The following is a 26,686-nucleotide window of genomic DNA, read 5'->3' as shown; positions in this document are numbered from 1 at the left end:
AGAGTTATTTGCATCTTCTAGTCGTGAACTAGCAACCACATCAGATACATGCACAGTTTCCGATGTAAAACACTAATGGCAGTTTTATGCCATGCTGTGGTATAAGAAAGAAACTCTAAATTATTTAAAATGGGTGTTATTTCATTAGTGTCTTTCTGCTTAGCTTTTAATCAACATTGTGATTAAAACTTTTCTTTTTCCACCATAGAATACATTATACTTCAGTTAAACCATTCAGGTCTATTAAACCACTATCAAATGTCTCTTTCCATTTTGGGATGATTTAAGTTGTATTCCCATACAGAACACAGCTAACAAGTAACTTGGAGTTGTCTAAGGAATAGTTGACAGTTTAAGGTCACACCTAAAGGAAACAGTCCATACCTCCCGGCAGAGTGTAAATGATTAAAAACAATAGTCAGTTCTAACAGCTGTGGGTCCAATCATTCTCCTGAGAAGAAATTATCAAAGAGGTAGAAATTATTTTCCACAGTTCATACTAGGAACTGTTCTAATTTGCCTGATGTGAAACTTTTAATTATCACCCCTAATTTAATTTGCTGTCATTTATGATTTGTATAATGACAATATATATAATTGATACATAAATATGATTTCTAGAGAAGAGTCTTGGGCATCAAGTTCTAAAAGTACAAATGTGGGTGACTTGAGTTTTCAGAATCAGCATGTTGCTGCTGCCTCAGTTGGCTTACTGGGAAAGACACAGTTTGGATGAGATGGAAGTGTGCATAACTGGAGAAAATTCAGTAAAGGAATCACACATCATTGAAACATAATCAGATGAGAGTGGGAAAAATATCCTTGCTGTTCAACTTTGAACTTTAAAGTATAAATTGTCCATTTGTTAGTTCTATGGCTCGTATATCTGTCTGGGATCAAAGAGAAGGGATGAAATCCTGAACCTGAAGTTCTTCCTGCCACGTTCTAATCCTCACCCCACTCCTCATCACCACCCTGGCTGATAATACAGGGCAGCTGGGAAGCACTTGAAATTTAACTGGCAATTTTTTTGTCAAGAGTTCCCAGCCAGATTTGCAGAACTAAATCCAGAGAATCTGGATAGCCTTCAGATTAATAAAATATTTGGGCTCAGATAATGAACTTATTGTCCAGATCAAAGCTTTGCCTACACAGAGGCGTGGCTCCAGTATGTGCATGTACAATTTCTAATGCAAATGACAAGAATTTGAGGTGCGTGCCTTAATAAAACATAAATAATGGAGGGTAAGGAAACTAAGCTACAAGAGATGCAGAAGTTAGTGAAAGTGGTTCAGTAAAGTTTGAAGACAACTTTAAAGACCTTTCCCATTGCCCATTGAGCTGAATAGTAAGATTACCATTTGTTTTGTGCTATGTCTACACTGCACTTTTAATGTTAAACTTTTGTTGGTTGGGGTGTGAAAAAGTTCTCCTCCCTTCCCTACCCCGATCAACAAAATTTTAACAACAAAAAGCGCCAGTGTGGACAGCACTTTGCACTGCATCCCTTGTAGTGCTACAGCTGTGCCACTGAAAGTACACTGTGTAGATATAGCCTTAGTCTCAAGTATGTATTATGTGTTAGATTGGATCCTATATAAGTCACAGATCAATGTGGCACTGTAACATTGCAATGTTGTAATTGGAGCTGAGCAATACTAATAACCATGCCAGACTTATCAGAAAGTTTGTATTTGGTTTTCTTTAACTGACTTCTTGATTTTTTTTTCTTGGAAAATCCATTATATGTTAAAAGTGCCTGTGTAGCATTTACACAAAAAGGTAACATTAAAGAAAAAATCAGTACCCAACTGTAGTTGGCTGGGCATTGTGTAATTCCCTCCGTCTCAAGCTAATGGGAGAACAGTAGTTTCATATTATGTGACTCATTTAGCTCATTGGAACCCTATTGGTAATTTTATTGTCCTCACGCTAAAGCTCTATAAGGTGACCAGTAACAAAAAAAATTTGTGCTTGTCACTGCACAAATGAAGGATTGGAAATAGGTTTTCCACTCTCTTCCCAAATAGGTGCCCCTGTGAGAAATGTAGGTAAGCTAAAGTGAGGGAAAGTCTTCCTATTTCACCATGTGCCCTGTTTAGCTATCATACTTCTTTTACACTACCTTTTTTACAGTTAGTCGTGTCCTTAAAGTCCTACAAGATGCAAGCAGATATACAGTGCATTAACTTTTAACACTGTAAATTAATGGGCAGATGCTTAATATTTTCCTGATGAAAATACACACTTCTTTCACCTTGTTTTCAAAACATATGGCATCAACTCATAACTATTCTACAACCAGATTTAAAAAATCAGTTTTCTTAGAAGGCCTACTTCCTTGCTTTATTGACTTTGCTTATAGGATGAGACTACTATGGCAAGACCTTGTTGCTACTTTGAACCATCTAAACTTTGTGGTTTATATCCCAGCTCTCACTGTTTCTACAGGGGCACTTATTTAAATAACATATACTGACATGGTAATGTAATAATTGATAAACAGATTTTTTTACTCACTGCTGTGCTTTGGGTATTGTACAAAATATCGACTAAATTGTATCATGCCAGTTATTCATGTTAAATACAGTAAAAATCGGGCATAATCCATGTTATTTTGGCATATGTGTTTGTGCATGTAGTTAGATCCAAGCTACTTGGATTAAAGGTCCCCCTGCTCCTCCCCCCCACTGCAGAGAGGCTTGGGATAGGCAGGAATTTGTCCAGCATGTACTTCAACACCTTTCACAGTGATATTGAGACAGTGACACAATCACACTGATCAGCAAACACCGTCCAAATGCCCCTTGTTGTGTCTCTGTGGCTGCCGCTTGAGCTCTGTCTGCTCACTTCTCCAGGGCCAATCCCACTCTCTAGTCGGGAGGAGCTGGTGGCTGGCAGTGACACCGCAACAATTTTTATAGTGCGGGTGCTGAAACCCATAGAACAAAGCTGTGCGTGAAGGAAGCCACCTCAAGGCAGGCGATGCTGTCTGCCTTACCCCCAGTTCCCATAGAACACAGCTCTGCGTGAAGGAAGCCACCTCAAGGCAGGCGATGCTGTCTGCCCTACCCCCAGTTCCCATAGAACAAAGCTCTGTGTGAAGGAAGCCACCTCAAGGCAGGTGATGCTGTCTGCCCTAGCCCCAGTTCCCGTGGTTCCAGCACCCCTGGTGACGGGAAATATAGACAGGATTCCTTGCCAGCCCTCTAGCTAGTCAGCGATCTCTGAAGTTTGGAGAAGCCCTATTCTCTTGTCTCCCCATACCCCAGCGTGCTGGGGCCATGTGTGACAGCATCATATGTGAGGTGAGGGCTCCACTTAGCTTTCAGTGATCTGTCTCTCCCTTCAGGATGACACTTCAATGATAAATGGTTGGCCCCACTGGATTTCAGTGGGATTCTACATAATGGTCAGTAAAGACTGTGCCGGGCATTTTTACATGCCTCCAATTTCTTCAGCTGATTCAACCCCGTCTGTGCTTGTTTCATGGGAGGAAATGAGAGACAGGGAGAGAGAGAGAAAAAATGAGAGACAGGGAGAGAGAGAGAAAAAAAATGCCCAAGCACTTCCCCTTGGTAGCTTTTCCCATTCTCTGTGATGCAAGTTGACTCTCAGTGCTCACAAAGACTCCTGCACCCTTGGAGAATCTCACTGATCGGGTACCACTCAGTAACTTCTAGATAAGTCTGAAATCTCATGCAGAGGCTTTGTCTGGATTCTTTGCCCTGCGTTAACTTTGTGCCTGATGTTGACTATGGGCCTCCATCCCTCCTTACACTGAACCAAGTTAAAATGATTGGAAATGTGAAGAGTAAAATACTAATGAGGGCAGAATCAGGCCTACAACAACATATTGTTTTATAGGTTTTCGCTATAAAAATTGAAAGCCAATAATGTGGTTACTAGCCCTGGCAATCAAGATGCAGTTTACATTCCTGCAAAAACTACCTGTGATATGTATTTTGGACTGTGAATTCTATCTTCTGATGTTGGTAGAAGTGACTATGAAAAAAGCACTGCCATTCGAGGTAGTTTACACCGGTCTTTCACTGTCACAGTAACTGGTGTTGCTGTGAATGGCACTTGAAGTGAAGTGATGTGTAGAGAAGCGAGAGAATAAAATACTGTCCACATATGGCATTCTATTACATTATTATTGACAACTGATATTTCTTTGATCATAGGCATTTGGAAGAAAATCAAATCAGTATGATAGAGCGTGGAGCATTTCAGGATCTAAAGCAACTCGAACGGCTGTAAGTATATTTCTTGCATTAATGTCAACTTAACTGAAGATTTTTTGCCTTATTTTATGTGTCCGTCTTATTGTGTTTGTGTAATGACCTTGAAAAAAAATAAAGGGGCGAGAATGAACAAATAGCACTGAGTTAAGGACAGTTTAAAACAAAGCTGAGCTCGAGATTAAAACCTCCGTATCCATGATTTCATGTAATTCAAAATAAAATTAATAATTCTTTGTTAAGAAAACTCTAACCATGAGTGAATAATTTATAGCTTAACTAACCATTGAGGCAAAGTTCATCAGGTCTGAATGTTATCTCACTTCATTTTCTGAAGTTCTCCGGGTGACTCCTCCAACTAGATAAATGGTGATGGTTGACTCACAGACTGAACATCCTGTCAGCACTATTGGGACTTGCCGTTGTATAATTGCCCTGAACTTCATATCAGAGTAAATTCCTCGTGTCAGATGATCTACATTTGTTTTATACTCATGTAATGGCATGGATATTGGTGAAGTCCTAGGTGGTATAAAATTGGACTTTGAGTTGAAAGTAAGACTGTAGTTTTCTGGTTTTGTTAGTGAATTAAATAGAATGGATCTAAAAAGATTTATAGAATTCCAAATCCATCATTTACTCACCAAGTATTAGAGTATATAAGAGGATCTGTGTAGAATTCCAAGAGTATGAAGGTAACTCCTACGCCAATCTGATTGTTTTGGTTGAGTGGGTCTGTGTAGTATAACCGTGCATAGAGTGGGAAAGAAATCTCTTGTCTAAACTACCCTGGAGGGTGGTTAATTTTGTGCACACAGCACAAAGCAAAAAAGTCTGCTCTTCTAAAGCAACTCAGGCCTTGCCTTAATTATTGACAAATGAGTTGCTTCTTACAGATTTATCTTTGGACTAACTCCGGATTCACGCTTCTAAGAGAATTGAATCTCCTGTCTTGTATTACAAAACTGTTCAAAATTGAAATGATGTAGTTAAGATTCACACGGAGATAGTAACCCCCTTTTTTAGAAAAACAGATCTTGGAATATAAAACGCTGTTAAAGGTACAAAGGTGGTGATTTTGTAATGTCTGGAAATGTCTGGGAAGTGGCAGATAGTAGCAAAGTTACTTACAAAATGGTAAATGCATAACCTGACAGTATTAATGACAAATGTTTTAGCTAAAGATTGTTCTGCTCGAAAGAAAACATTTACACTAAGTCTTGAAGTTTTATATACTTTAAAGGAGTACCTTCCTTCTTCCCTCTCCCCCACTGTGTATTTCTTTAAATTATGTCTCATCTACATAAAAGGAGTATTTAGGAAGAATGGGTAGGAAGAACCTAAATGGATGAGCATAAGCAAAAAGTTGCCCTGTTCTTTTCTTGATGTTGTCCGTTTTCATTTGTGTGAACCACGAAGTACAAAAATGGGATCCTTCTAAACTACATGGTATATGAATACCTCCCTTGAATTTTCCCTTTGTACATTCTTAAGTTGGCATGCTTACATACTGTTTACTCTGTATCTCTGCTTGCTTTCAGGATTACCTGTCATTAAAATATTTCCTAAATGAATGTACTATGAATTGGGAAACTCACAACTTTTTGGTACTTTGCCTTAAGTCATTTTATAGGCGATTACTATAAATCTATTTTTTTTGCTATGAATCACTTTGCCTTGGAGATGGAATTGTGGAAAGCCTGGCATAACTTGTAAGGACTAAATTGCAACATTTTAGGCAATATAGAAACTATTTTATTAACTATTGTCCAGCACTGCAAAATGTTAATGCAGAAAATATGATGGCTGAATTAAGAAAGAAGCTGGCTTTTTTCCATTTAATTTATTTCAAATAACAAATAAAAATTTCACTTACACTGCTGCAGGCTTTGGAATATACTTGGCTTTTGATCTCTTAAAGTGGATGCAAAAGTAATCATTTGCTTTTTTAACAAAGCAGCTGCAGTAGGTCAGACTTTTAAAAATCGTAGTAATTTTGTTCCTGGCAAAATACTGTACATTCAATTTTTTTATTCAGAATAACATTGGAAATATATTGCTTATTTTTACAGTAATGATCACTCAAAGGGCATTTAACGCTACATCTATATTACTTTCTCTCAATGTAGTTTAACTAGTCTAGACATCAAAGTAAACCCCTCATTATTAACTAAAAATATGGACAGTTTTCTTTGTGAAATGTATTGCCTGTGATGTCTTCCCCCTCCTTTAAATCAGTCAAAACTATAAAACTAAATGTCTATATAGATTCCAGTTACTGATGTCAAAAATGTATTGTTGATAACTTCCCAATTGTTTTTCTCTTTCCCTTTGCATCTCTGAAAATTTATACCTTAGCTTTACTGGTTGAATGGATGGTAGGTCTTAGAAGGTAAGTAGAGTATCCATCAATAAATTGTGGCAGATGACCAGGGTTTGACAATCTATGTAATCTACTCACCCATGGCGAATAGATTACATCCCGGAAGAGACGGTTTTGGGCAATCTGCGCATAACATCAGACAGTGCGGCTGGCGAGCAGCACTCGCCATGGCTCGGCAAGCCCTGTAGATGACCATAGTGTGAGGCTGACAGGTGATGTAAGCACTGAATTCAAGTCACACCATGAAGAGGTGCAGTGCAGGTGTAACTACCACCAGGCAGATTTGAACCTGGGACCTCAGTGTAGGAGCTTCTACAGCTTGAGCTATGAAACCAACTGCTTTTTAACTTAGGCTGTAGAGCTCGTTTGTTCTGAGCTCTCAGTGTAAGTGGTCTAAGTGCCACTACATGGGACAGTGAACCACATTAAGGGTGTGTCTACACAGCACCCTAAACTCAAAATAAGCTACACAATTTGCACAATGCAGATTGCGTAGCTTATTTCGAGTCTATTTTGAAATAGGCTATTTTGAAATTTGGCACTGTCTAAACAGCACTGAATTTTGAAATAAAGTGCTATTTAGAGCCATCCCTTACGCCTCGTTCAATGAGGTTACAGGGATGGTGAAATAATGCATCCGCTATATTTTGGAATAGTGGATGCATTCAAAAGATGCGGGTAGCTATTTTGGAATAACTCTGGTATCCCAAGATAATTTTAATGTGTAGACATACCCTTTGTCTTTGTCTACACTGCCAGTTTTGCTGGCAGTGAGTATGCAAATGAGGCGTGGATTAGTATATCGCCACACCTCATTTCCATAATTTATGCAAGCCATTTTTGCGCAAAGGGTTTTTGTAGAAAAAAAAGTAGTGTGGACGGGGGTTTTTTTCACAACCCCTTCCATGTCCACATTACTTTTTTTTTCCACAAAAACCTTTTGCACAAAAATGGCTTGCATAAATTTATGGAAATGAGGTGCAGTGATATGCTAATCCACGCCTCATTTGCATACTCCCTGCCAGCAAAACCGGGAGTATAGATGAAGTCTAGCTGTGTGGGTTACACAGGCATAGTAATTAAAATTATATTGCAGATAGTAACTAGCTCTTTCTGATCAAGGCATGTTTCCCTTTACTTTTCAAAGTAAACTGGGTTTTGTTAATATGCATTAGATATATAGCCTGTGTATGACAAGGAGCCTGCAAACTATCTTCTGCACTTGCTACGCTCTTTTAAGAGCTCGTCTTTATTGCTGTGAACCTATAGTTCCAATTCTTTTAAGCTCAGTAGGAACCACAGGTCATCAGCCACTGGGTTCTCTCTAGTGGTTTTACATCCAGGATGAGTTTGTATCACAAGGGTTAATTTCTGTGGTGGAGAAGCATCAAAAGAAAAAATGGTTGAAACAAAACATAAAAACTAGTGTGTGCAGTTAGCCTGCCTTATTTAAAAGGTTGTTCTTCCACAGCTGTAGGCCCAATCCTGCAACCTGTTCTGCATAAGTCAACTCCACATTTGTGCAGTACCCCACTGAAGTAAAGAGTTCCCGTGACTGTGTAGGTGTGCACCTTTACGAAACAGGTTCCAGGACTGAGGCTCAGAAACAGCGTTAGAAAATCTTCTATTAGATTTGATTGCTGCTGCTATAGCAGTCATAATTTTTGTAGCATGGGGTCTTCCAGAAAGTGCTACACTGCAATGTTAAATTGGAAAAATGCAATTTGCAATACACAAATTGTGTATCTTTTTCCGATTTACTTTTGAAAGAGGCTCTTTTGAAATTGGCGCATCTACATGGCGCCAAATTTCAAAAGAAAGTGCTCTTTTGACATATCCCTTATTCCTCATAGAATAAGGTTTACAGTGATGGCGAAAGAGCGTGTCCACTTTTTTGAAATTTTTTTTGAAAAAGCAAGTAGGTGCATTCTCTGGACGTGACATTGCTTTTTCGGGATACCTTTGGTATCCCGAAAAAGCAATGCAGTCTAGATGTAGCCTATGTAAGTAACTACAAAGATACTATGAAAGAAATTGGAGTCTTCTAAATGGTACTTCAGGATTCAGCTCACTCGGTTGATAGCATTTTAGGTAACTCCTTTACATTTTGGTGCATGGAATATCTCAGAAGCATCCTTTGCTTAGTAATATGTAGCACTTTAAAGACTAACAAGATGGTTTATTAGGTGATGAGCTTTCGTGGGCCAGACTCATGAAAGCTCATCTCCTAATAAACCATCTTGTTAGTCTTTAAAGTGCTACATAGTCCTGTTTTTTGTTTCAGCTAGACCAGACTAACATGGCTACATTTCTATCACTATTGCTTAGTAATGTCCAGCTCCTTTGTTCCCTTGCTTCATTGTATAAAATTCCAGTATGTTTTACAGATCAATCTCCTTGCTTCATCATAGAAAATGTTATTCATGGTTGCTTTATGTAGGGTTAGCCATTGGATTGACTGTAAAAGATATCTAATGTTGCTGAGGGAAATCCTGATTTTTGCTCAGTACTTTTTGTATGTTGCCTAGGTAAATTAAAGAGACGTGTTCTAAGAATTCAAGCATGAACTAAACATTCACAAATGAGCATGGAATTGTTTAACGAGAGTAATTCACAAGATAGAATCTTGTGTACAATTTGTAAGATATTGATTTCAATCAAACCTTCTGAAATTGCTATGGCATGCACTCCAGACCTTTCTTAACTAAAGAGAGGATATTGTACAGTCTGTTGAGCATGTGAAATGTCATATCAATGCTATGGATGATTCATATTTTAGAAATATGCTTCACATTTTCTAAGAGGGAGAATAGGAAATTTAGTGTTCTCCAGTGTGCTTTTTAGTCTTCAGTAGTGGCAGCTAATGAAGGACAATAAATATTTAAATATTTTAAAATTAATTTGGTGTAATTAAGAGATCAAAAGTAAAATCCTCCACTGAGGAGTTTCCTTGGGAAGTGTGACCCTTTCTGAAGGCCAGATTAATTGTAAGGTTGTGGGAGAAGAGGAAGTTTGTTGAACTGGTTTAGTCCCAGTAAGTACAGGTTGTAATACCCAGGTAGGATAAATTGATGTCAAATGTGATGCTCTATTTCTGACTTCGCATCAACTGTTCCAGAATACATAACATTGAAATATAGCATAATGAATACACCAAACAGAATTTTACAGTATAGCTAGATCTGATTTTTACTGTGAACTTAATAGATACAGTATGTGAAATATTGCCATAAAAGGTGACAATACAATTAAAAACAATATTTTATTGACTTGTTTGTTTGGATCCTGGCATTTACGCTGCAGAGTCATTCTGAAATTTATAAGGGTACAAAATAAGCAGAACAGTTTTTACATGTTGCACAAATGAAAAGAGACACTTGATCAAGAACCCCGGTGCACTACAGTTAGTGGATAAACCCAGGATGCAGGGCATAATGGGGCCCAAAGTACAGACTGAAATCCCTCCCACTGCCAGATGTCATATATCTCAGTAGAAGAAAGGGGCAGGACATAAGACATTAAATAGTCTTGAATTTTACACAGCCATCTGCCAAAAATTGTCACATAGCTCTAGTATCTTCAAAACGCTTGACTTAAGCTCACAGTTTGTTCTTTCTCCTCAGATCAGCTTCTTTAGCATATACTAAAGGATTTCAATCTCTGAAAACACTAACAATATGTTTCTGTTTTTAAAGGATGACAGAAACTATAAATATAGTCAACTCTAATTTCTCCAATGTTAGGAAAAATAATTAGCTTTCAGACAAAGAACTTAGATGCCAAGTTTTAAATCCAGAACCCTGGTTTTGTGCAACAATAGAGCTTGAAAATGGAAATTAGATTTGACCTTTTGCTGGAGAGATGCTACTATATATTATGTTTCTGTAAGCAGAATTTTAAATGTTTGATTATGACATTAAAGTGTGTTGTTTGGGAATAATGTACTGTAGAATCACTATTAATGACCAAGGACACTTTGTGGAGAAGAAGAAATTGTTCTGGGAGATACTTTGCAATCTAGACCTCCTCAATTAAGACTGAAGAGGCTTTAAATAAATCATGTGATACAAAAAGCATTTTCCACAATTAACATGCTGAGTGGAAAGATTGCTAAGTGGTTCAGAGTTGTGGATAAAATAATACATGTTTTGAATAGATCTTCACAATTGTAAACAAAAGCTTATTGCAGACCTGAAGCATTCTAGATAGACCTATGTTTATAGTATTAATTCAGAGCTTGCAGAGTTCCTTTACATCCAGCAAACACACATTTTTCTTTATAATCCTACAAATCTAAGTTTATGAATCACTCAGTAATAGAGCAGAGTAACAAATCAGCGGTTTGTATAAAGTTAAGAAACACTAAGTTCTGTGATAGCTATGCAGGATAATGTTTCACAATGGTTGTTTTCTATCAGCAGGGCTACAGAACGGCTAAAGTCAATTAAGCTACGCAATTTCAGCTACGTCAATTGTGTAGCTGAAATCAAAATAGCTTAATTCGGCTTTTGACGCTGCCGACACAGCAAAAAGTTGAAGGAATCATAGAACACTAGAACTGGAAGGGACCTCGAGAGGTCATTGAGTCCAGTCCCCTGCGCTCATGGCAGGATCCGGTACCATCGACCATCCCTGACAGGTGTCTATCTAACCTGATCCTAAATATCTCCAGAGATGGAGATTCCACAACGTCCCTAGGCAATTTATTTCAGTTTAACCACCCAGACAGTTAGGAAGTTTTTCCAAATGTCCAACCTAAACCTCCTTGCTACAGTTTAAGCCCGCTGCTTCTTGTCCTATCCTCAGAGGCTAAGGAGAACAATTTTTCTCCCTCCTCCTTCTGACATTCTTTTAGATACCTGAAAACCGCTATCATGTTCCCTCTCAGTCTTCTCTTTTCCAAACTAAACAAGCCCAATTCTTTCAGTCTTCCTTCATAGGTCATGTTCTCTAGACCTTTAATCATTCTTCTTGTCTTCTCTGGACCTTCTCCAATTTCTCCACATCTTTCTTGAAATGTGGTGCCCAGAACTGGACACAATACTCCAATTGAGGCCTGATCAGTGCAGAGTAGGGTGGAAGAATGACTTCTTGTGTCTTGCTCACAATACTCCTGTTAATGAATCCCAGAATAATGTTTGCTTTTTTTGCAACAGCGTGACGCTGTAGGCTTATATTTAGCTTGTGGTCTACTCTGACCGCTAGATCACTTTCTGCAGTACTCCTTCATAGACAGTCACTTCCCATTCTGTATCTGTGAAATGGATTATTCCTTCCTATGTGGTGTCCTTTGCATTTGTCCTTATTAAACTTCATCCTGTTTACCTCAGACCATTTCTCCAGTTTGTCTAGATCATTTTGAATTATGACCCTATCCTCCAAGGCAGTTGCAACCCCTCCCAGCTTGGCATCATCTGCAAACTTAATAAGTATACTCTCTATGCCAGTATCTAAATTGTTGATGAAGATATTGAACAGACCCTTGCAGAACCCCACTTGTTATGCCCTTTCAGGAGGATTGTGAAACATTAATAACTACTCTCTGGGTATGTCTATACTTGCTCTGTAGTCCGAACTAGGGATGCAAATGTAGCATACCGAAGTTGCTAATGAAGCATGGGATTTAAATATCCCACGCTTGATTAGCATATTCATGTTCGGTTGCCATTTTAAAAATCCACTAGTCCGAATTAACTCGCCGTGTGTATTCCAAAAGAAACTCCTTCCCCCTCATTGCATGAGGACTAACAGTTAATCCGAGGGAAGGAGTTTCTTTTGGAATACTGCGTCTACACACGGCGAGTTAATTTGGACTAGTGGATTTTTAAAATGGCGACCGGACACAAATATGCTAATTAAGCGCGGGATATTTAAATCCGGCGATTCACTAGCAACTTGGGTATGCTACATTTGCATCCCTAGTTCGGACTAGGAAGCAAGTGTATTCATACCCTCTGAGAACAGTTATCCAGCCAGTTATGCACCCACCTTATAATAGCTCCATCTAAGTTGTATTTGCCTAGTTTCTTGATAAGAATATCGAGCAAGACTGAATCAAATGCCTTACTAAAGTCTACGTATACCACATCCACCACTTCTCCCTTATCCACAAGACTCGTTATCCTATCGAAGAAAGCTATCAGATTGATTTGACATAAATTGTTCTTTACAAATCCATGCTGGCTGTTACCTTAAAGCCGGTTCCCCCTAGCACTGTGTCTGCAGGGTGTAGGTGAGACAGAGGCGTAGCGGGGATCGTGCCTGGTCCCCATGCCTGGTCCCCCCACCCTGCACTTCAGCCATTTAAATGCATTAAGAGCCTATTGGCTCTTAATACATTGAAAAGGCAGAGCCGCAGCGGGGTTGGCTTCTGGGGCTGGGAGCTAAGCCCACTGCAGTTCTGCAGTTTTCCCCATTATCAACTAATCGACTAGTCAATGGAAATTCCATTGTCTAGTTAGTTATTTGATTAAATGCAATTTAACATCCCTAGCACCTGGTATTGGCTGATGTCAGAAGATTGGATACTGGGCTAGATGAATCTTTGGTCTGACCCAGTATGGCTGTTCTTAAGTTCAAAGTGATCTGATCAGGCAGGTTGGTATTGCTATTCTCTACGTATCTGGGGACTAGGGAATCTGATAATTTACAAAAGGGACTGGGGGAGCTGGAGCCAAGAACCCTATTCCCTTATTCACTTTGAATCGTAGAGACCCTGACTCAGGCAGGTGGGCGTGTCCAAGGGATTTTTCAGGGCCCGTACAGTTGGAGACACCTGTCAGCAGCCTGAGAACTGTGACAGTAGGTGACCTGCTCATGGTGGTTTGCTGTGAGTTTTACTATTGTCCATGCTCTGAATGAGTGTGAAATTTAGGGATTCTGGAACTGCAGAGCTCCGTGTCTTCATTACACTAAGCCACATGAATGTGTGAGTAAGAATCTTCCCGTGTAACATTTTGGAGAAGAAGCTTAATTGTGCTACGTGCCTCAGTTTCCATATAACACATGAATAGCCCTTTTCTAGCTCAGAGTCAATGAGCATCAGAACATTGATCAGGACGTGCCAGAGAATGAAAACATGACATTGAATGGATTTAAAGCAGGAGGCTGATTAGGGTGATCTAACACCTGAGTTAATAATTCTGTAGGGCGTGGGGATCCTAGAGTAATGGGCTGCTGCCATTGGTCGAGCCTTATATGATGTTACATTGGCTCATGCAGCCAAAATAAATGTTCCCAAGTTATCCCCTTTGCTGCTGAGATTAATAACATTTCAGATCTGCCGTCTTCTGTTGCGTAAGTCAGAACTGTTAGGTGGCCTTTTTAGGCCGTTTCACTGTAGTTTTGTTTAAGTTCCTGTGATTTAGTGAAGCGTTACTCTTTCCTGTAAATGGAATACCAGATATGGTGCAAGAAGATCAATGTTTCATAGAAATCTGTCTCTGAATTTAGCTGTTCTCACCACTCCAGTGTATGCTAGATTAAATTATGGAAGGGGGGGAAAAGTCCAAAAAGTTGTTGTTTGAAAGGAATGTTTTGAAATCTCTTCTACATACTTTTCCATATAGAGTCAAACTACTCTCCCTCTTTCAAATAAACTCAGTTACAATCAGATTCCAGTGTGAACCTAATCCCAGGTGCCGTGCTTCTGTTTTTTAAATGTATTAAGGGGCCTGGTCCGTCCCCCGCACTACACCTCAGCCTTTTAAATGCCAGCTCTTAGTACATTTAAAAGGGAGAGCCGCAGTGGGGTTAGATGGATGAAATTCCATCAACTAGTCGATTGGTTGATTGAACACAATTTAACATCCCTATTTCTTACTAAATTGGAGACTGGCTACTTGCATCCTTTCTTCAGAACTTACTGTAGAATGTAGTTTAATTATGTAGTAATGAAGAATAAATTGTCACTTGAATCTAAAATATTTCCCATCCAGGGTTGTTAATACAAAACTAATATTTAAATTAAGGCATTGCTTGGTGGTTTTGCAAATGGGTATTTGTTACAAAAGAAAAGATGGGGGCAGGAGGCAGTGAAGAAGAATCTTAACTAGTGGAAAAAATGGACTTTATCTGTGCTTGAGAGAAACCTGCTTTTAGTTTGTGGCACTTTAAAGAAGTGTGTCAATCTTTTAGACACAGGCTGCTGACAGTTGATCAAATTGTCAGTATAAACCAGTCACTCTCAACCTTTTCAGACTCCTGTGCCCCTTTCAAGGGTCTGATTTGTCTTGTGTCCTCCTACATTACACCTCATTTAAAAGCTCACAGGATGAGATGTAAAAATACAACAGTGTCACAGCACACTCTTTCTGAAAAATTGCATATTCCCATTTTTGCCACATAATTATAAAATAAATCAATTGGAATATAAATATTATACTTACAGTTCAATGTATAGTGTATAGAGCAGTATAAACAAATCATTGTCTGTGACATTTTAGTTTGTACTGACTCTGCTATTGCTTTTTATGTAGCTTGATGTAAAACTAGGCAAATATCTAGATGAATTGATGTGTCCCCTGGAAGAACTCTGAGTACCCCCAGAGGGACACATACTTGAGAACAGGAATATAAAATCCCATTTAATCAGTTAACTAGTTACATGTTATGTTTAACTGGTTAACTGCTTAACTGGGTTTCCGTGGGCGGGGCTGTTCTGGCCAGATTGGGCCGGGCGCATTGTGGGCGGGGAGCTGCTCCAGTCTGTGTGGGCTGAAGCATCCCATGCTGCAGTGGGCTTGGCCAGGTTGAAGTGCCTCCAGCCTGCGGTGCGGTGAGCATGGCTGGGCTGGAGCAGCCCCTGCTGCAATGGGCGGTGGAGTGTGCCAGCCTGGTTGGGCTTCCAGTTACCAGTGAGCCTCTCCCAGTAAGTATCAGAAGGGTAGCTGAGTTAGTCTGAATCTGCAAAAGCGGCGAGGAGTCCTGGGGCACCTTATAGACTAACTGAAGTGTTGGAGCATAAGCTTTCGTGGGCAAAGACCCACTTCGTCAGACGCGTGAAAGCTTTTGCTCCAACACTTCTGTTAGTCTTTAAGGTGCCACAGGACTCCTCGTCGCTCTCCCAGTAAGGGTGATGATTAATGGTTAATCAGGTAACTGGTTACATCCCTAGTTGAGAACCAAGGGGGTAAACAAAGAGAAAATATTGTGCTCCTGTGTGAATATTGATTCATGGAGTTTAAAGGCCAGAAGGAACCATTGTGATAATCTAGTCTGACTTCCAATATAACATTGGCTTCTTGAAATTAATTCCTGGTTCAGGTCCAATAGGTGTTGTTGAACTATAGCATATTTCATAAAATATTACTAATAATTCAGTTTTTATTTTAAAAGTGTCAACTATGGAGAATCCGCCACAACCCTTGATGAATTGTTCCAATGATCAGTTACCCTCAATATTAAAAATTTGCTCCTCTTTTCTACTCTGAACTTGTCTAGCTTCTACCTTCAGCCATTCAGTGTTATAACTTTGTCTGCTGGGTTCAAGATCCCTCTACTACATCTTTGTTCCCCGTGTAGGTATTCATACAGACTGTGATGAAGTAACTGCTTTTGCTTCTCATCTATGCGCTGCATGGATTGCACTCCATGTCTCACTTCAGTCATGCTTTCTAGTCTTTAATCAGTTTTGTATCTCTTCTCTTCTAACCACCGACATTCCTGGAGCATCTCTACCAGCGCCAAGCCTCTCTCTACTTCTGCTCAAGATTCCCTGTAGATTCAGAATCATATGATAGAATCCTAGGGCTGGAAGAGACCTCAGGAGGTCATCAAGTCCAACTCCCTGCCCAAAGCAGGACAAACCCCAACTAAATCATCCCAGACAGGGCTTTGTCAAGCTGGGACTTAAAAACCTCTAGGAATGGAGGTTCCACCACCTCCCTAGGTAACCCTTCCAGTGCTTCACCATCCTCCTCCTAAAGTACTTTTTCCTACATCCAAAGATTGTATTAGATCTTTTGGCTGCAACCCCATGACCCCCTCCCAAGTCATTTTTAGGATTTTCTCTCATTGCATGTCTTCAGATCTGTGTTACTCTTTTGTAGAGTGAATATGATTCTCATAGCTTCTTAGCTGCTAATATGTGACTGTTTTGTGACTTTATATTCAATTTCTAGCTATGCTAAATAGAGATAGTTTGAATGTATAACTTCAGGGGATTGGGGCATGATGGTACATTGAATGACAAGTTGAAAATAAACAAGGACTGTAGAACTTTGTGTGTGTTTATTTGTATGGGAAAATGTTTGGACTTGACCTGCGAATTGCATTGTAGCTTTCACTTTCCCCTCTTTGGGCTTTACACTGAATAAAACAGCATGTCTCCTATTAGATAATCACTTGCAGTGTCTCATCTGAATCACTGCATATTCTGAATGACCTTTCCCTTGTTATCTCTGATCACTGAATAGAGTCTTTACTAAGTGTGGATCATGGACACTAACTGTTTATGTACTCGAAAGCACTAATGCCCTACTTAATTCATGATTTAGTATGTCTGTCTACAGTCAGTAATTAAATAGTTATATTACCCATTACTACGAACCTTTAATCTTTTCTTTTGCTATTTCTGATATGAGAGTGGACCTTTCTCTGCTTTCTAAACATTCAAAAAGTTGGCGCCTCTTCTGGAAAGGAAACCATTAGCAGCTCTGTCAACAGGTCTTCACAGGAGGAATCCAAACACAGGAAGAGTGGAAGAGAGAGCAGTTTGAAAGAGTGGAGGACACATGTTTCAGCAAACTAACTTGCTTTGCATTGGTTTATCTGTCTAGGACTGCAAAAGCAAGTGGTTTATTTTAACAATTATCATAATAAACCATCCGGGTTTCATGAAAAACATTTTCATAGCAGGTCACTGACCCATACGAACTCAAGGAAAAACAAATTTGGGTCGGACTTAAATAGACAAGAGGCTTTGTAAGCACAGAATTTCTAAGATTTCAAAAGCGGTGACTGTAAGAGCAAATGAAGGAATGATATTTCATATACAGCATCGCTATAATTCATACGGAATTTTACATTAGTGTTTAACATTACATTGAGTATGTTAAACATTATTCTTGCTGTGGTTTATTTGTTTGATCTTTGGATTTTTTTTTTTTTTTTTGTACTTCAAGGGGATTTACAGAATGCTTCGCATAAGCAATATGATTTAACGTTTAGCCATTTGGGTTTTAGCAGTCATTATGGAAAATACTCAACGGCTTGTCTTACTAATGGGTAAACATGACCATATTCATGGACTGGATGCATCATCCCAAGAGTTTTGTTTAGGCTTGGAAATGGGAATAACATCACCAACAGAAATTCTATCTTTTGGTTTGAGCTTACTGCTTAATTATTTTATTGTCATACACGTTCTTTGATGCCAGTGTAAAATGTTCCCGAATTTAGCTAAATTTTTCATGACATTTGTAGCTACTCTCCTTGATCTGCCTTAAACAATTATTCCTAATTAAATGAAGAAGTAATCCTGATGAAATACAAGTACTTAGCGCCGTTGTCATTTTCATTTCACTGTGCCTTTGCTATTTAATTATTTGCACCTACACCATATCTGTCCTAGATCAGATCCTTAGTCTTGAATAATGTTTTTACTCCTTAGGATCATCTTCAGTTTGTCAATGTCTTTGCTGAACTAGAGCAGATAAAACTGCAGTGTGCCAAAGCATGAAACCTAACTTTTACTATATTGCTTGTCTCAGTTTAAAATTGACCTTGAACCTTTTAATGTTACTCTTTAAAAAAAAAAAAACCCTCATCTTCAAGATGGATTTGGAAGAGGGAAGGCAATTAGAGGTTTGTGAGTGTTCTGGGTGCTAGCTGCATTGCTTTTTTACATTTGACTGGCAGAAGAAGGAGAAAGATGGGGTGTGCGTATGCATGCAAAAGGCCTGCATGTCTTTTTTTACCAGAATGAAAGAGCCAGATTACCTAATATGTTCAGCACCTGGCAACTCTGCACAGGAACTGCTAAGTACTGAGCACTTCAGAAAATCTAGGCCAAGCCACTGTGGTATTTTTGAAGGGTCAGAAAAAGAGGTAGTTGAAAGGAATATAGGTTTTGTCCTCTGTTTGTACAGCACCTAGTACAAGGAGTCCTGGCCCATGACTGGAAGAGCCCTGCGCAGATACAAAATTTGTATCCCTATCTGCATCTGTCTATAAAAATGAGCCATGGATATCCACATTGACCCTGCAGATATAAACCAGATATCCGCAGGGCTCTAATGATTGGCACTCCTAGGTGCGACAGTAATGCAAATTGTTGATATTGTTTAGTACTAAAAATAATGGGAAAAGGTTAAGGCATTGTGATATTGAGAGAGAGAGAGAGACCATGTGTGTCATGATGTTTTAAGATGAGATGTAATTCTAATTTTTATAATTCGTAGGCATGGTGATTCCAGTTTTAGTATTGCTATCAAAATTAATGGCTGGCTATCTGTAATGTCTGTTCTGAGGGTTGATGGAGGATCTTCTGTAAATATATAGCAATTGTCTGTATTCTGAGTAAGAGTGGTTTTATTTATCCATAGTTCTTTCTCTTAGTAGGACACCCTGGCTAACAGTGTGCTCATTTGTGCCAGTAAGTAACTTCCTCCTCCATTCCCTTCAGTTTGGCGCTGGATGGCATATCTTTTTTTCAGGTACTGTATCCAGCTCAATTCAGAGACAGAGATGGTTCCTTTTGGCTTAATTTCATTTGCGCTGGCTAATGGCATGTAGGCCCCAGAGTGAAGGGAACAAATATTTCTTGTAGAGCATTTTTAACAGTCAATGGACAGGCGTGGTAGGTTAGCGTTGGATTTACGAAATCCAACTACTTTACCAGGAAAACACAGGATGTTTTCCCTGGAAAAAAATAAAGCCACAATATCGCTACTTAACTTGATTTCAACAAGAATGTAAGGCTTCTGGAAACGGGCAACTTTTTGTTTGTTTGTTTGTTTGTTTTTGTTTTGCGTTTTGTTTGTTTTTTTAAAACACATCCATCTATTGGGAACTGGAATGGAACCAACATAGACATTTCACACAGGCTTTTGACGCATCACTTTGGTAACCACAATCACTTTGGTAACTACCAGCCTGAACTGAAGTTTCACCGAGAAGTATGGGAATGCTCCAATTTTTATCACTCTCTTAAACCATCATTAATCTTTTTGTAAAAACTTCTGTTTATGCCCTGTAAAATAAAAGTGTAATTCTTACAATTTTTAGGAAGTTAAACTAAAATTCAAGCAGTTTGTACCAAACATAACCTTGGGTGTGTGAGAAGGTGCACTGGCCATCCATCCTGCTTGGAATCTCTTAATGTATGTAATATTAAAAAAAGCAGGAGGAAATTATGCCTCTGAGTTGGTCATCTTCTGTGAACATATGGTACTTGAGATCGTTAGTGCAATTCTGCTGGTGCTCCTGGGTTATTAGTTACCATTCGCCTTACATTTCTCTTCTCCCTTCCCCTCTTCAGTGTTCATTGTAACCCTCTCTTCCTTTTCTTAAGCTCTGTCTAGACTTGGAACTGGGGATGTGAGTCCCAACTGATACTAACCTGTGCTACAAATACCAGTGTTGCCATAGTAGCATGGGTAGCAGATGCACTGGTTAACTGCTGGGGGTATGGGTACGCACTAAGGGTGGCAAGCCCGTGCCACCATGGCCTGTGCCACTGCAGCTATGTTACTTTTTCAGTGCCCTAACTTGATGGGAGCTAGGGTGAGTATGTCTGAATGGGATGGGACTCACATCCTTAGCTCTGAGTGGAGATGTGGCCTTTGAGGGAGCTATGGGACTGTTTCCAACATTCACAATGTCTCCAAAATTCTCAATACTTTGGACGTTTATGCCATTCTCACTTCAGTGATGTCCTGCGCACATTCAAGCATCTAGCCCGCTCAAGACAAGCTTATAAATATTCCATCACAACGTGGTGGTTTTGGGGGAGGGGCTGTATGCAGGAAGATGGTTCATTTGAGCTAAAGTCATGAAAAAATATCTAACCTTCCCCCCCCCCAGGCTGAGGAAATTTGAGCTTAAACTACAGAGGCCAGCATTTTCCCCATCTCCATAAGATGCGACATACATAAAGAACCAAAATACTGAAAATCACATTAGTTCTTTGTAGAGAAGTGGAAGAGATCCATCTTGCTTGCTACATATAAGTGTCCAAAATGGTAAGAGGCCACCTAGGCTAATGAGTGGCTACACGAGTGGTTCTCCTTCACGTCACTGGGCTGCAATATTGTAGTAACCAAGACTGTCTCCCTGGATAGGGTAGTTTTGCTAACTGCGCTTGTGTACCTAGAATTTGCGGGCTGTGCCGACTGAACCATCGCAGCTCTTTGATTGGATGCAGAGGGAACGCATGGGCTCTCACAATGTTGTGTGCAATCAGCACACACCTCACTTCACATGCCCTTGCTATAAGTGCGGGTCACTTTCGTAATACCAGTATGAAAAAAAAACCCTACGTGGATGAAAACCAGCAGAATCTGGTAACCCCATGCGTGGGCAATGGTAAGCAAAATAATTGCCCATCTGTGGTGTAAAAGGTTCTACACCAGAGGGTGGGAGACCCTAGATTTAAGTCCAGCTAACACAGATCTTTCTCTCCTAGTCATCAAGCTGTCATGCAAGACCTTCCCATCTGTTTATTAGTAGGAAATCTCAGTGTTTTAAGCAATGTAGACAGTTCCTTTTTTATAAGCATAACTGATGGTGAGATAAAGTCCCACTTCTCACTGTTGTGGGAAAAGCTTCTGTCCTGAGCCATGAATCTAAGTAGATATATCTGTATTTATTTCAAACCATAATCCTGGGTTTTGGCCCTAGTGGCCGTCTTCTTGGCAGCCTATTTGAAATTCCAGGCCATGTCCTCAATCTTTATGTCCAACTGCGGTAATGCAAAGGAATGCTAACACAATAGAATTGTCAAAACTGACGGCTTCTCAGGGGGGCGCTGAATTTCAATCAGTATCCCTTACAAAAATACACAAAACTGCTGTGTCTACGTTAGCTAATAATTATGTTCATAACCTTAGCGTGCTTATTTATAACAATTGAAATTGTCATGCTCCCCCTGCAATTGCATTGGCACAAATAATGGGTGATGCTTCCAGTTTACTCTTTCCTAAGTCAACATATACACTGGTTTACAAGACAGTGAGTCATCCTGTGGCACCTTAGGGTATGTCTACACTAGCCCCCTAGTTCGAACTAGGGAGGCTAATGTAGGCATTTGAACTTGCAAATGAAGCACGGTCGCCATTTTTAAATCCCACTAGTCCGAACTAACTCCTCATTCCACGAGTAACAGTTAATTCGAACTAAGGACTTAAGAACTTAAGGACTTCGAATTACCATTTGACTGTCATGTGTAGCTGCGGGCAGTTAGTTTGGACTAAGGGGATTTAAAAATGGCGCCCAGACGGGAAGACTCAAATAAAGCCCGGGATATTTAAATTCCGGGCTTCATTTGCAAGTTCGAATGCCTACATTAGCCTCCCTAGTTCGAACTAGGGAGCTAGTGTAGACATACCCTTAGAGACTAACAAATATACATAGAATCATGAGCATTCATGGGCAAAACCCACTTCTTCAGATGAGCTTGTGACCCAAGGAAGTGGGTTTTGCCCACGAAAACTCATCATCTATATTTGTTAGTCTCTAAGGTACCACAGGACTACGCGTTTTTAAAGTTACCGATAACACAGTTACCCATCTGAGACTTAAAAGATAGCTAAATCCTCTGCAGTGCTAGTGCGAGTCTAAGCAAGAATATCCTCCTCCCCCCAACACATACTAATAATTAATAAGACTACCCCCTTGATTTGCTTTGGGTCTTAAGCAATTGTTTAGTCGGCTTATGCCTAGTACCGACTGTGATCCTTTTCTTCTGATCGTTTTGCTGCAAGGTGTTGTTTTATTTTGTATGAGCTCTTGGTTATATGCAAGCCTGCCATCTGATTGTTTTGCTCTTGCAAAATATGTTAACTTCCCTAAGGCTCCTCTCCAAGGGTTATGCAGTACAGTTTTTAATAACAGAGAAAAAAATCAAGGTCTTACATCTAGTCCGTGTATTTCCCCCAAATATAACCCAGATGTTTTTAGTGTGGCATAAATAAATGACCAAGCCATGGCTTAAACCCAAGGTCCTCTTGGAAAGCTTCCAGGTGTCATTAGCTGAACTACCTGGTAGCCCCTTAAACATTCTCCTTGTTTCTTGAATGATTCATAAAAAGCACTATAGATAAATGAATTTGTAATTAAATAAAGGTGTCATGGATACCACCATGGGGAGCAACTTAGATAGTGCCCTTAAACAGCAGAGAAACGAGCACAGGTTCCAAAGATTCACTGAATTGACTATATGCTATTTTTAGCTCTTGATAAAATGTTTTGATATAGGTACCCCTCTAGATAGAAACACCTTGGGTCTCGTTCAAAAGAAGCTTCTTATAGATAACCATATAAGTATTAAAATAGCTAAAATACTTAATGGGTGGAAGAGAACTTTATCTTGACAAAATTACATCACTTCTGTCTAGTTCAGAAGCTGTGGATGGTCCATAGGGAGTTGGATGGGTACATTCCTGAAGCTAATTTTATACACAACTTTATAACTGAGGGCAGAATTGAGCCCTGGGGTATTTTTTAAGTCAAAGCTTTCATTCACTATGATTTTGCACATGTCAACTTAATTTTTTAGAAGAGATGTATAATATAAAATGAACTTGTGTTATCAAATCCTACAACTTGCATGACATTTGACATGGAAAGGAGAGTATGTACGTGATTGTAGAACAGAGGTGGGGAACCGGTAGCTCAGAAGCCAGATGTGGCCTCTGGTTTGCCAGGATCTGACTCCTGAGGCTCAGGGCTCCCTGTTGGAGAGCCCACACCTCTCCTGTGTGCGCACACACTGCAGTCTCCCCAGAGGGCTGGAGCACACAATCTTCCAGGTTACCCATCCCTTACAGAATCACAGAACACTAGAACTGGAAGGGACCTGAAGAGATCACGAGTCCAGTCCCCTCCCCTCACGGCAGGATCAAGCACCATTTATACTTTGGTTTATTTCTTGATTTGTGATTCTCCTGTTCACAACAGTCTGGTCCTTTATTTTCAGTGTGATGATCTCGGAGTTCTTTAAACACACCCATAAACCCTTTGAGGTTAATGTTTTATAGATAATAAGCGATACTCCAAAGCTGCACCATGAATAAGTAGCAGTAATATAGAATGAGCACATAAAATCGTTGTTTGCTGTCTTCTGCTCTTTCAGATGGGTCACTTTCTTTCCCCAATACTTGTTAGAATAATATTTGCCTTATTCATCTGCAGGTTTTTGAAGACCACGAAAAAGCTGATAGCATTGATTTTTCTTTTTGTTTCCTGGCTTTACTTCATCTTGGGTTCAAATAAAACCATTTTGGAGGTGGAAGAACAAACCATAAAAGTGAAAATTCTGGAGATTTGCTATCAAATTATCTTCTTTTGAAATCTCATATCCCAATAGTACCGGAAATAATTTTATCTTTCAAAAAAAATCTTTGATTACTCAACCACACTTCACCCTAAATTATAATATCCTCTGGTTGTGAAAATACATGTAAGTCTTGTGAGTACATATAACAAGTAATTTCCCCTTAAATCCAATCACACAGAACTATGGACAGTATAGAAATACTAATGCTTTCAGAAAAACAAAAAAGGATGTGTAAACTCTAAAAATCCAAATATTGGACAGCATCTTCATGGAGCATCTGATCTGAAACAGCTCAGCTATGTCACTACATGTTCTCCTGTGACTTAAAAATCAACTCAAAGATAAAGCCCCACAACCGGGATGTAAACTTTGTACAGGAATGTCATTCTGTCCTGTGACTGAAGGACTGGGAGGAACCTGTTGCAGTTCTAGGTCTGGCTTGCGAGACATTTCTTTAGTGTTGCCCAAGTGCAGGGTTGCCAGATGCTGCTGGTTTCTATTCACTTAGGTTTTTTTCCTACCAGTATTACTGAAGTGACACGCACATAAAGCAAGGGCACATGAAGTGAGGGGTGTGCTGATTGCACACCACATTGTCTGTGAAGCCACGCGCTCCCTCTGCACCCAATCAAAGAGCTGTTCCGGTTTCATCGGCACATCCCACAAATTCTAGGTCCACAAGCACATTTAGGAAAACTACCTTATTCTGGGAGGCCATCTTGGTTACAACAAGTCTAGGTTGCGGATCACGGAAGTAGGAGATTTACCCAAAGTTGCTCAGCTCCTTAACTCAGTTAAGTGGAATTTTTTTTGGGGGGGGGGGCAGGAACTGGAAAATGGACATGCTTTTTAATAATGATTTTATTTTTCAAAAATACAGTGTTATTTTGATTGTTAATTTTTGTTTTGGGTTTCTTAAGAAAGGGCTTTCTTAAATGTTTTCTGTTTAATTTTTTTTAGTAGTTTTTTAAAATGGGAATTACATCAAGTATATTTTTTCCTTCATCCCTTTAAACTCTTATTATGTACTGTGTTTTAACAGAAGAGGACTATAGACAATTTGGTTTCCAATAACATGGTCTTCTAATTTTCAAGCCTTAAGCATTAAATTAGCTGCACCAAACCAGAGCACTGCTCCAAATTTTTCCGTTTTATCTCTTTTCTGTAAGGTTTATTGCGAAGCAATCCTGTTCTAGGTTCTTCCTATTTTTCTGGCTTATCTTGGTTCACACTCTTTCAGTGTTCGTTGTTATGTCAATTTTGATGACTGTACTTGATTTAATGATTCTGTCTCTTTTCTGTTTGGTTTTATAAGAAGCAATCCCATTTCAGGCAAATCCTGTTTTCCTTGAACAACCCAACTCTTATGTTGCTTTAATTTATGATAAGAGTATACCAAACTTTGGTGGTCCTAGCTCTTACCATTTTGGACAGGGGCGGGCAATATTTTTTGATGGGGGGGGCCATTCCAAGAATTTAGTAAGTGTTCAAGGGCCGCACTCTTCCCTGACATTATTGAAGGAGGTGCAGATTCTGGGATGGAGGCTGGGTGCAGCATGGGGTAAGGGACTAGGATGCAGGAGGGGGTATTGGATCTGGGAGGGAGTTTGGGTGAAGGAGGGGGTCATGACTTGGGGCAAGAGATTGGAGTGCAGGGTGTTGGAAGGGGTTGTGATCTGGGGCAGAAGTGCAGGAAGGGGGGAGCAGGTTCTGGGAGGGAGTATGGGTTTGGGTTACGTGAGGAAGAGGCATAGCAGGGGGGCAGAGGGTTTCAGGGAGGGAAGGACTGGGATGCCAAAGGCAAGCTGTGGGTGGGAACCGCTTACTTGGGCAGTTCCTGGCCAGTAGCCTAGCTGGTTCCTCAGCCAGGGTCCCTGCCTTCCATGCCTCTGCACTGTCTGTAGGGGCCCTGTGTGACTCTGAATACTATGAGCTCAGAAGGGGCTGGGATACTTCATAAGCTACCTGTCATGCAAACAGGCAGCGCCCATTGGTCAGAAACCAGTCAATGGGAGCTACAACATTTTGCTGAGGGCGGGGGCAGTGCACGAAGTTTTTCCATTGCCAACCCCCAGGCTCACAGGGTTCAGTGAACTGCTCTGAGAAGTGTGCAAGAACGGGACAGGCAGAGAGCTTGGCAGAGGCTCCTGCGGGCCAGATCCAGATCCTGAAGGCCAAACTCACCCCTGGTTTGGAGGAGTTCTTATTTCAAGTTATTGATCAAACAGACAAACTCTCTAAAATATAGAGTCAATTATGGAGATTTCAATTGAATCCCCTTGTGAGAGGTATTAACATTTGGGAAATTGGATAGCGCTGATGACCTACAAATTTAGGGCCAAACTGCTTGTCCACAATCACAGACTATGGTCTCCCTAAGAGTTGCTTCTTGACAGGTTAGTATTTGAATGAGTCCATTCTCTTTTTACTGTTTTCTAATCACTATCCTATAAAGGCAGTGGGAGCAATATATGGTCTTTGGGGAGAGAATAAAGCACTAAGAACAGTGAAAATAAAATCTCAATACAGAGGAGCTTCATTCTGTTCCAGTTTCTGATGATC

General features: G+C 39.9%; 1 protein-coding gene across 1 annotated transcript in view; it reads left to right on the top strand.

Moving 5' to 3' along the window:
• SLIT3 (slit guidance ligand 3) overlaps positions 1-26,686 on the top strand; it is a 791,947-nt gene that overhangs the window by 32,587 nt on the left and 732,674 nt on the right. Inside the window, exon 3 of the mRNA XM_006115755.5 lies at positions 4,188-4,259. Within this exon, the coding sequence (XP_006115817.1) occupies positions 4,188-4,259 (72 nt within the window). The remainder of the gene's footprint in view (positions 1-4,187; positions 4,260-26,686) is intronic.

Source organism: Pelodiscus sinensis, chromosome 16, assembly GCF_052426305.1.
Source record: "Pelodiscus sinensis isolate ZL-2025 chromosome 16, ASM5242630v1, whole genome shotgun sequence".
Lineage (NCBI taxonomy): Eukaryota > Metazoa > Chordata > Testudines > Trionychidae > Pelodiscus > Pelodiscus sinensis.
This window is presented reverse-complemented; position numbering and strand designations above follow the sequence as displayed.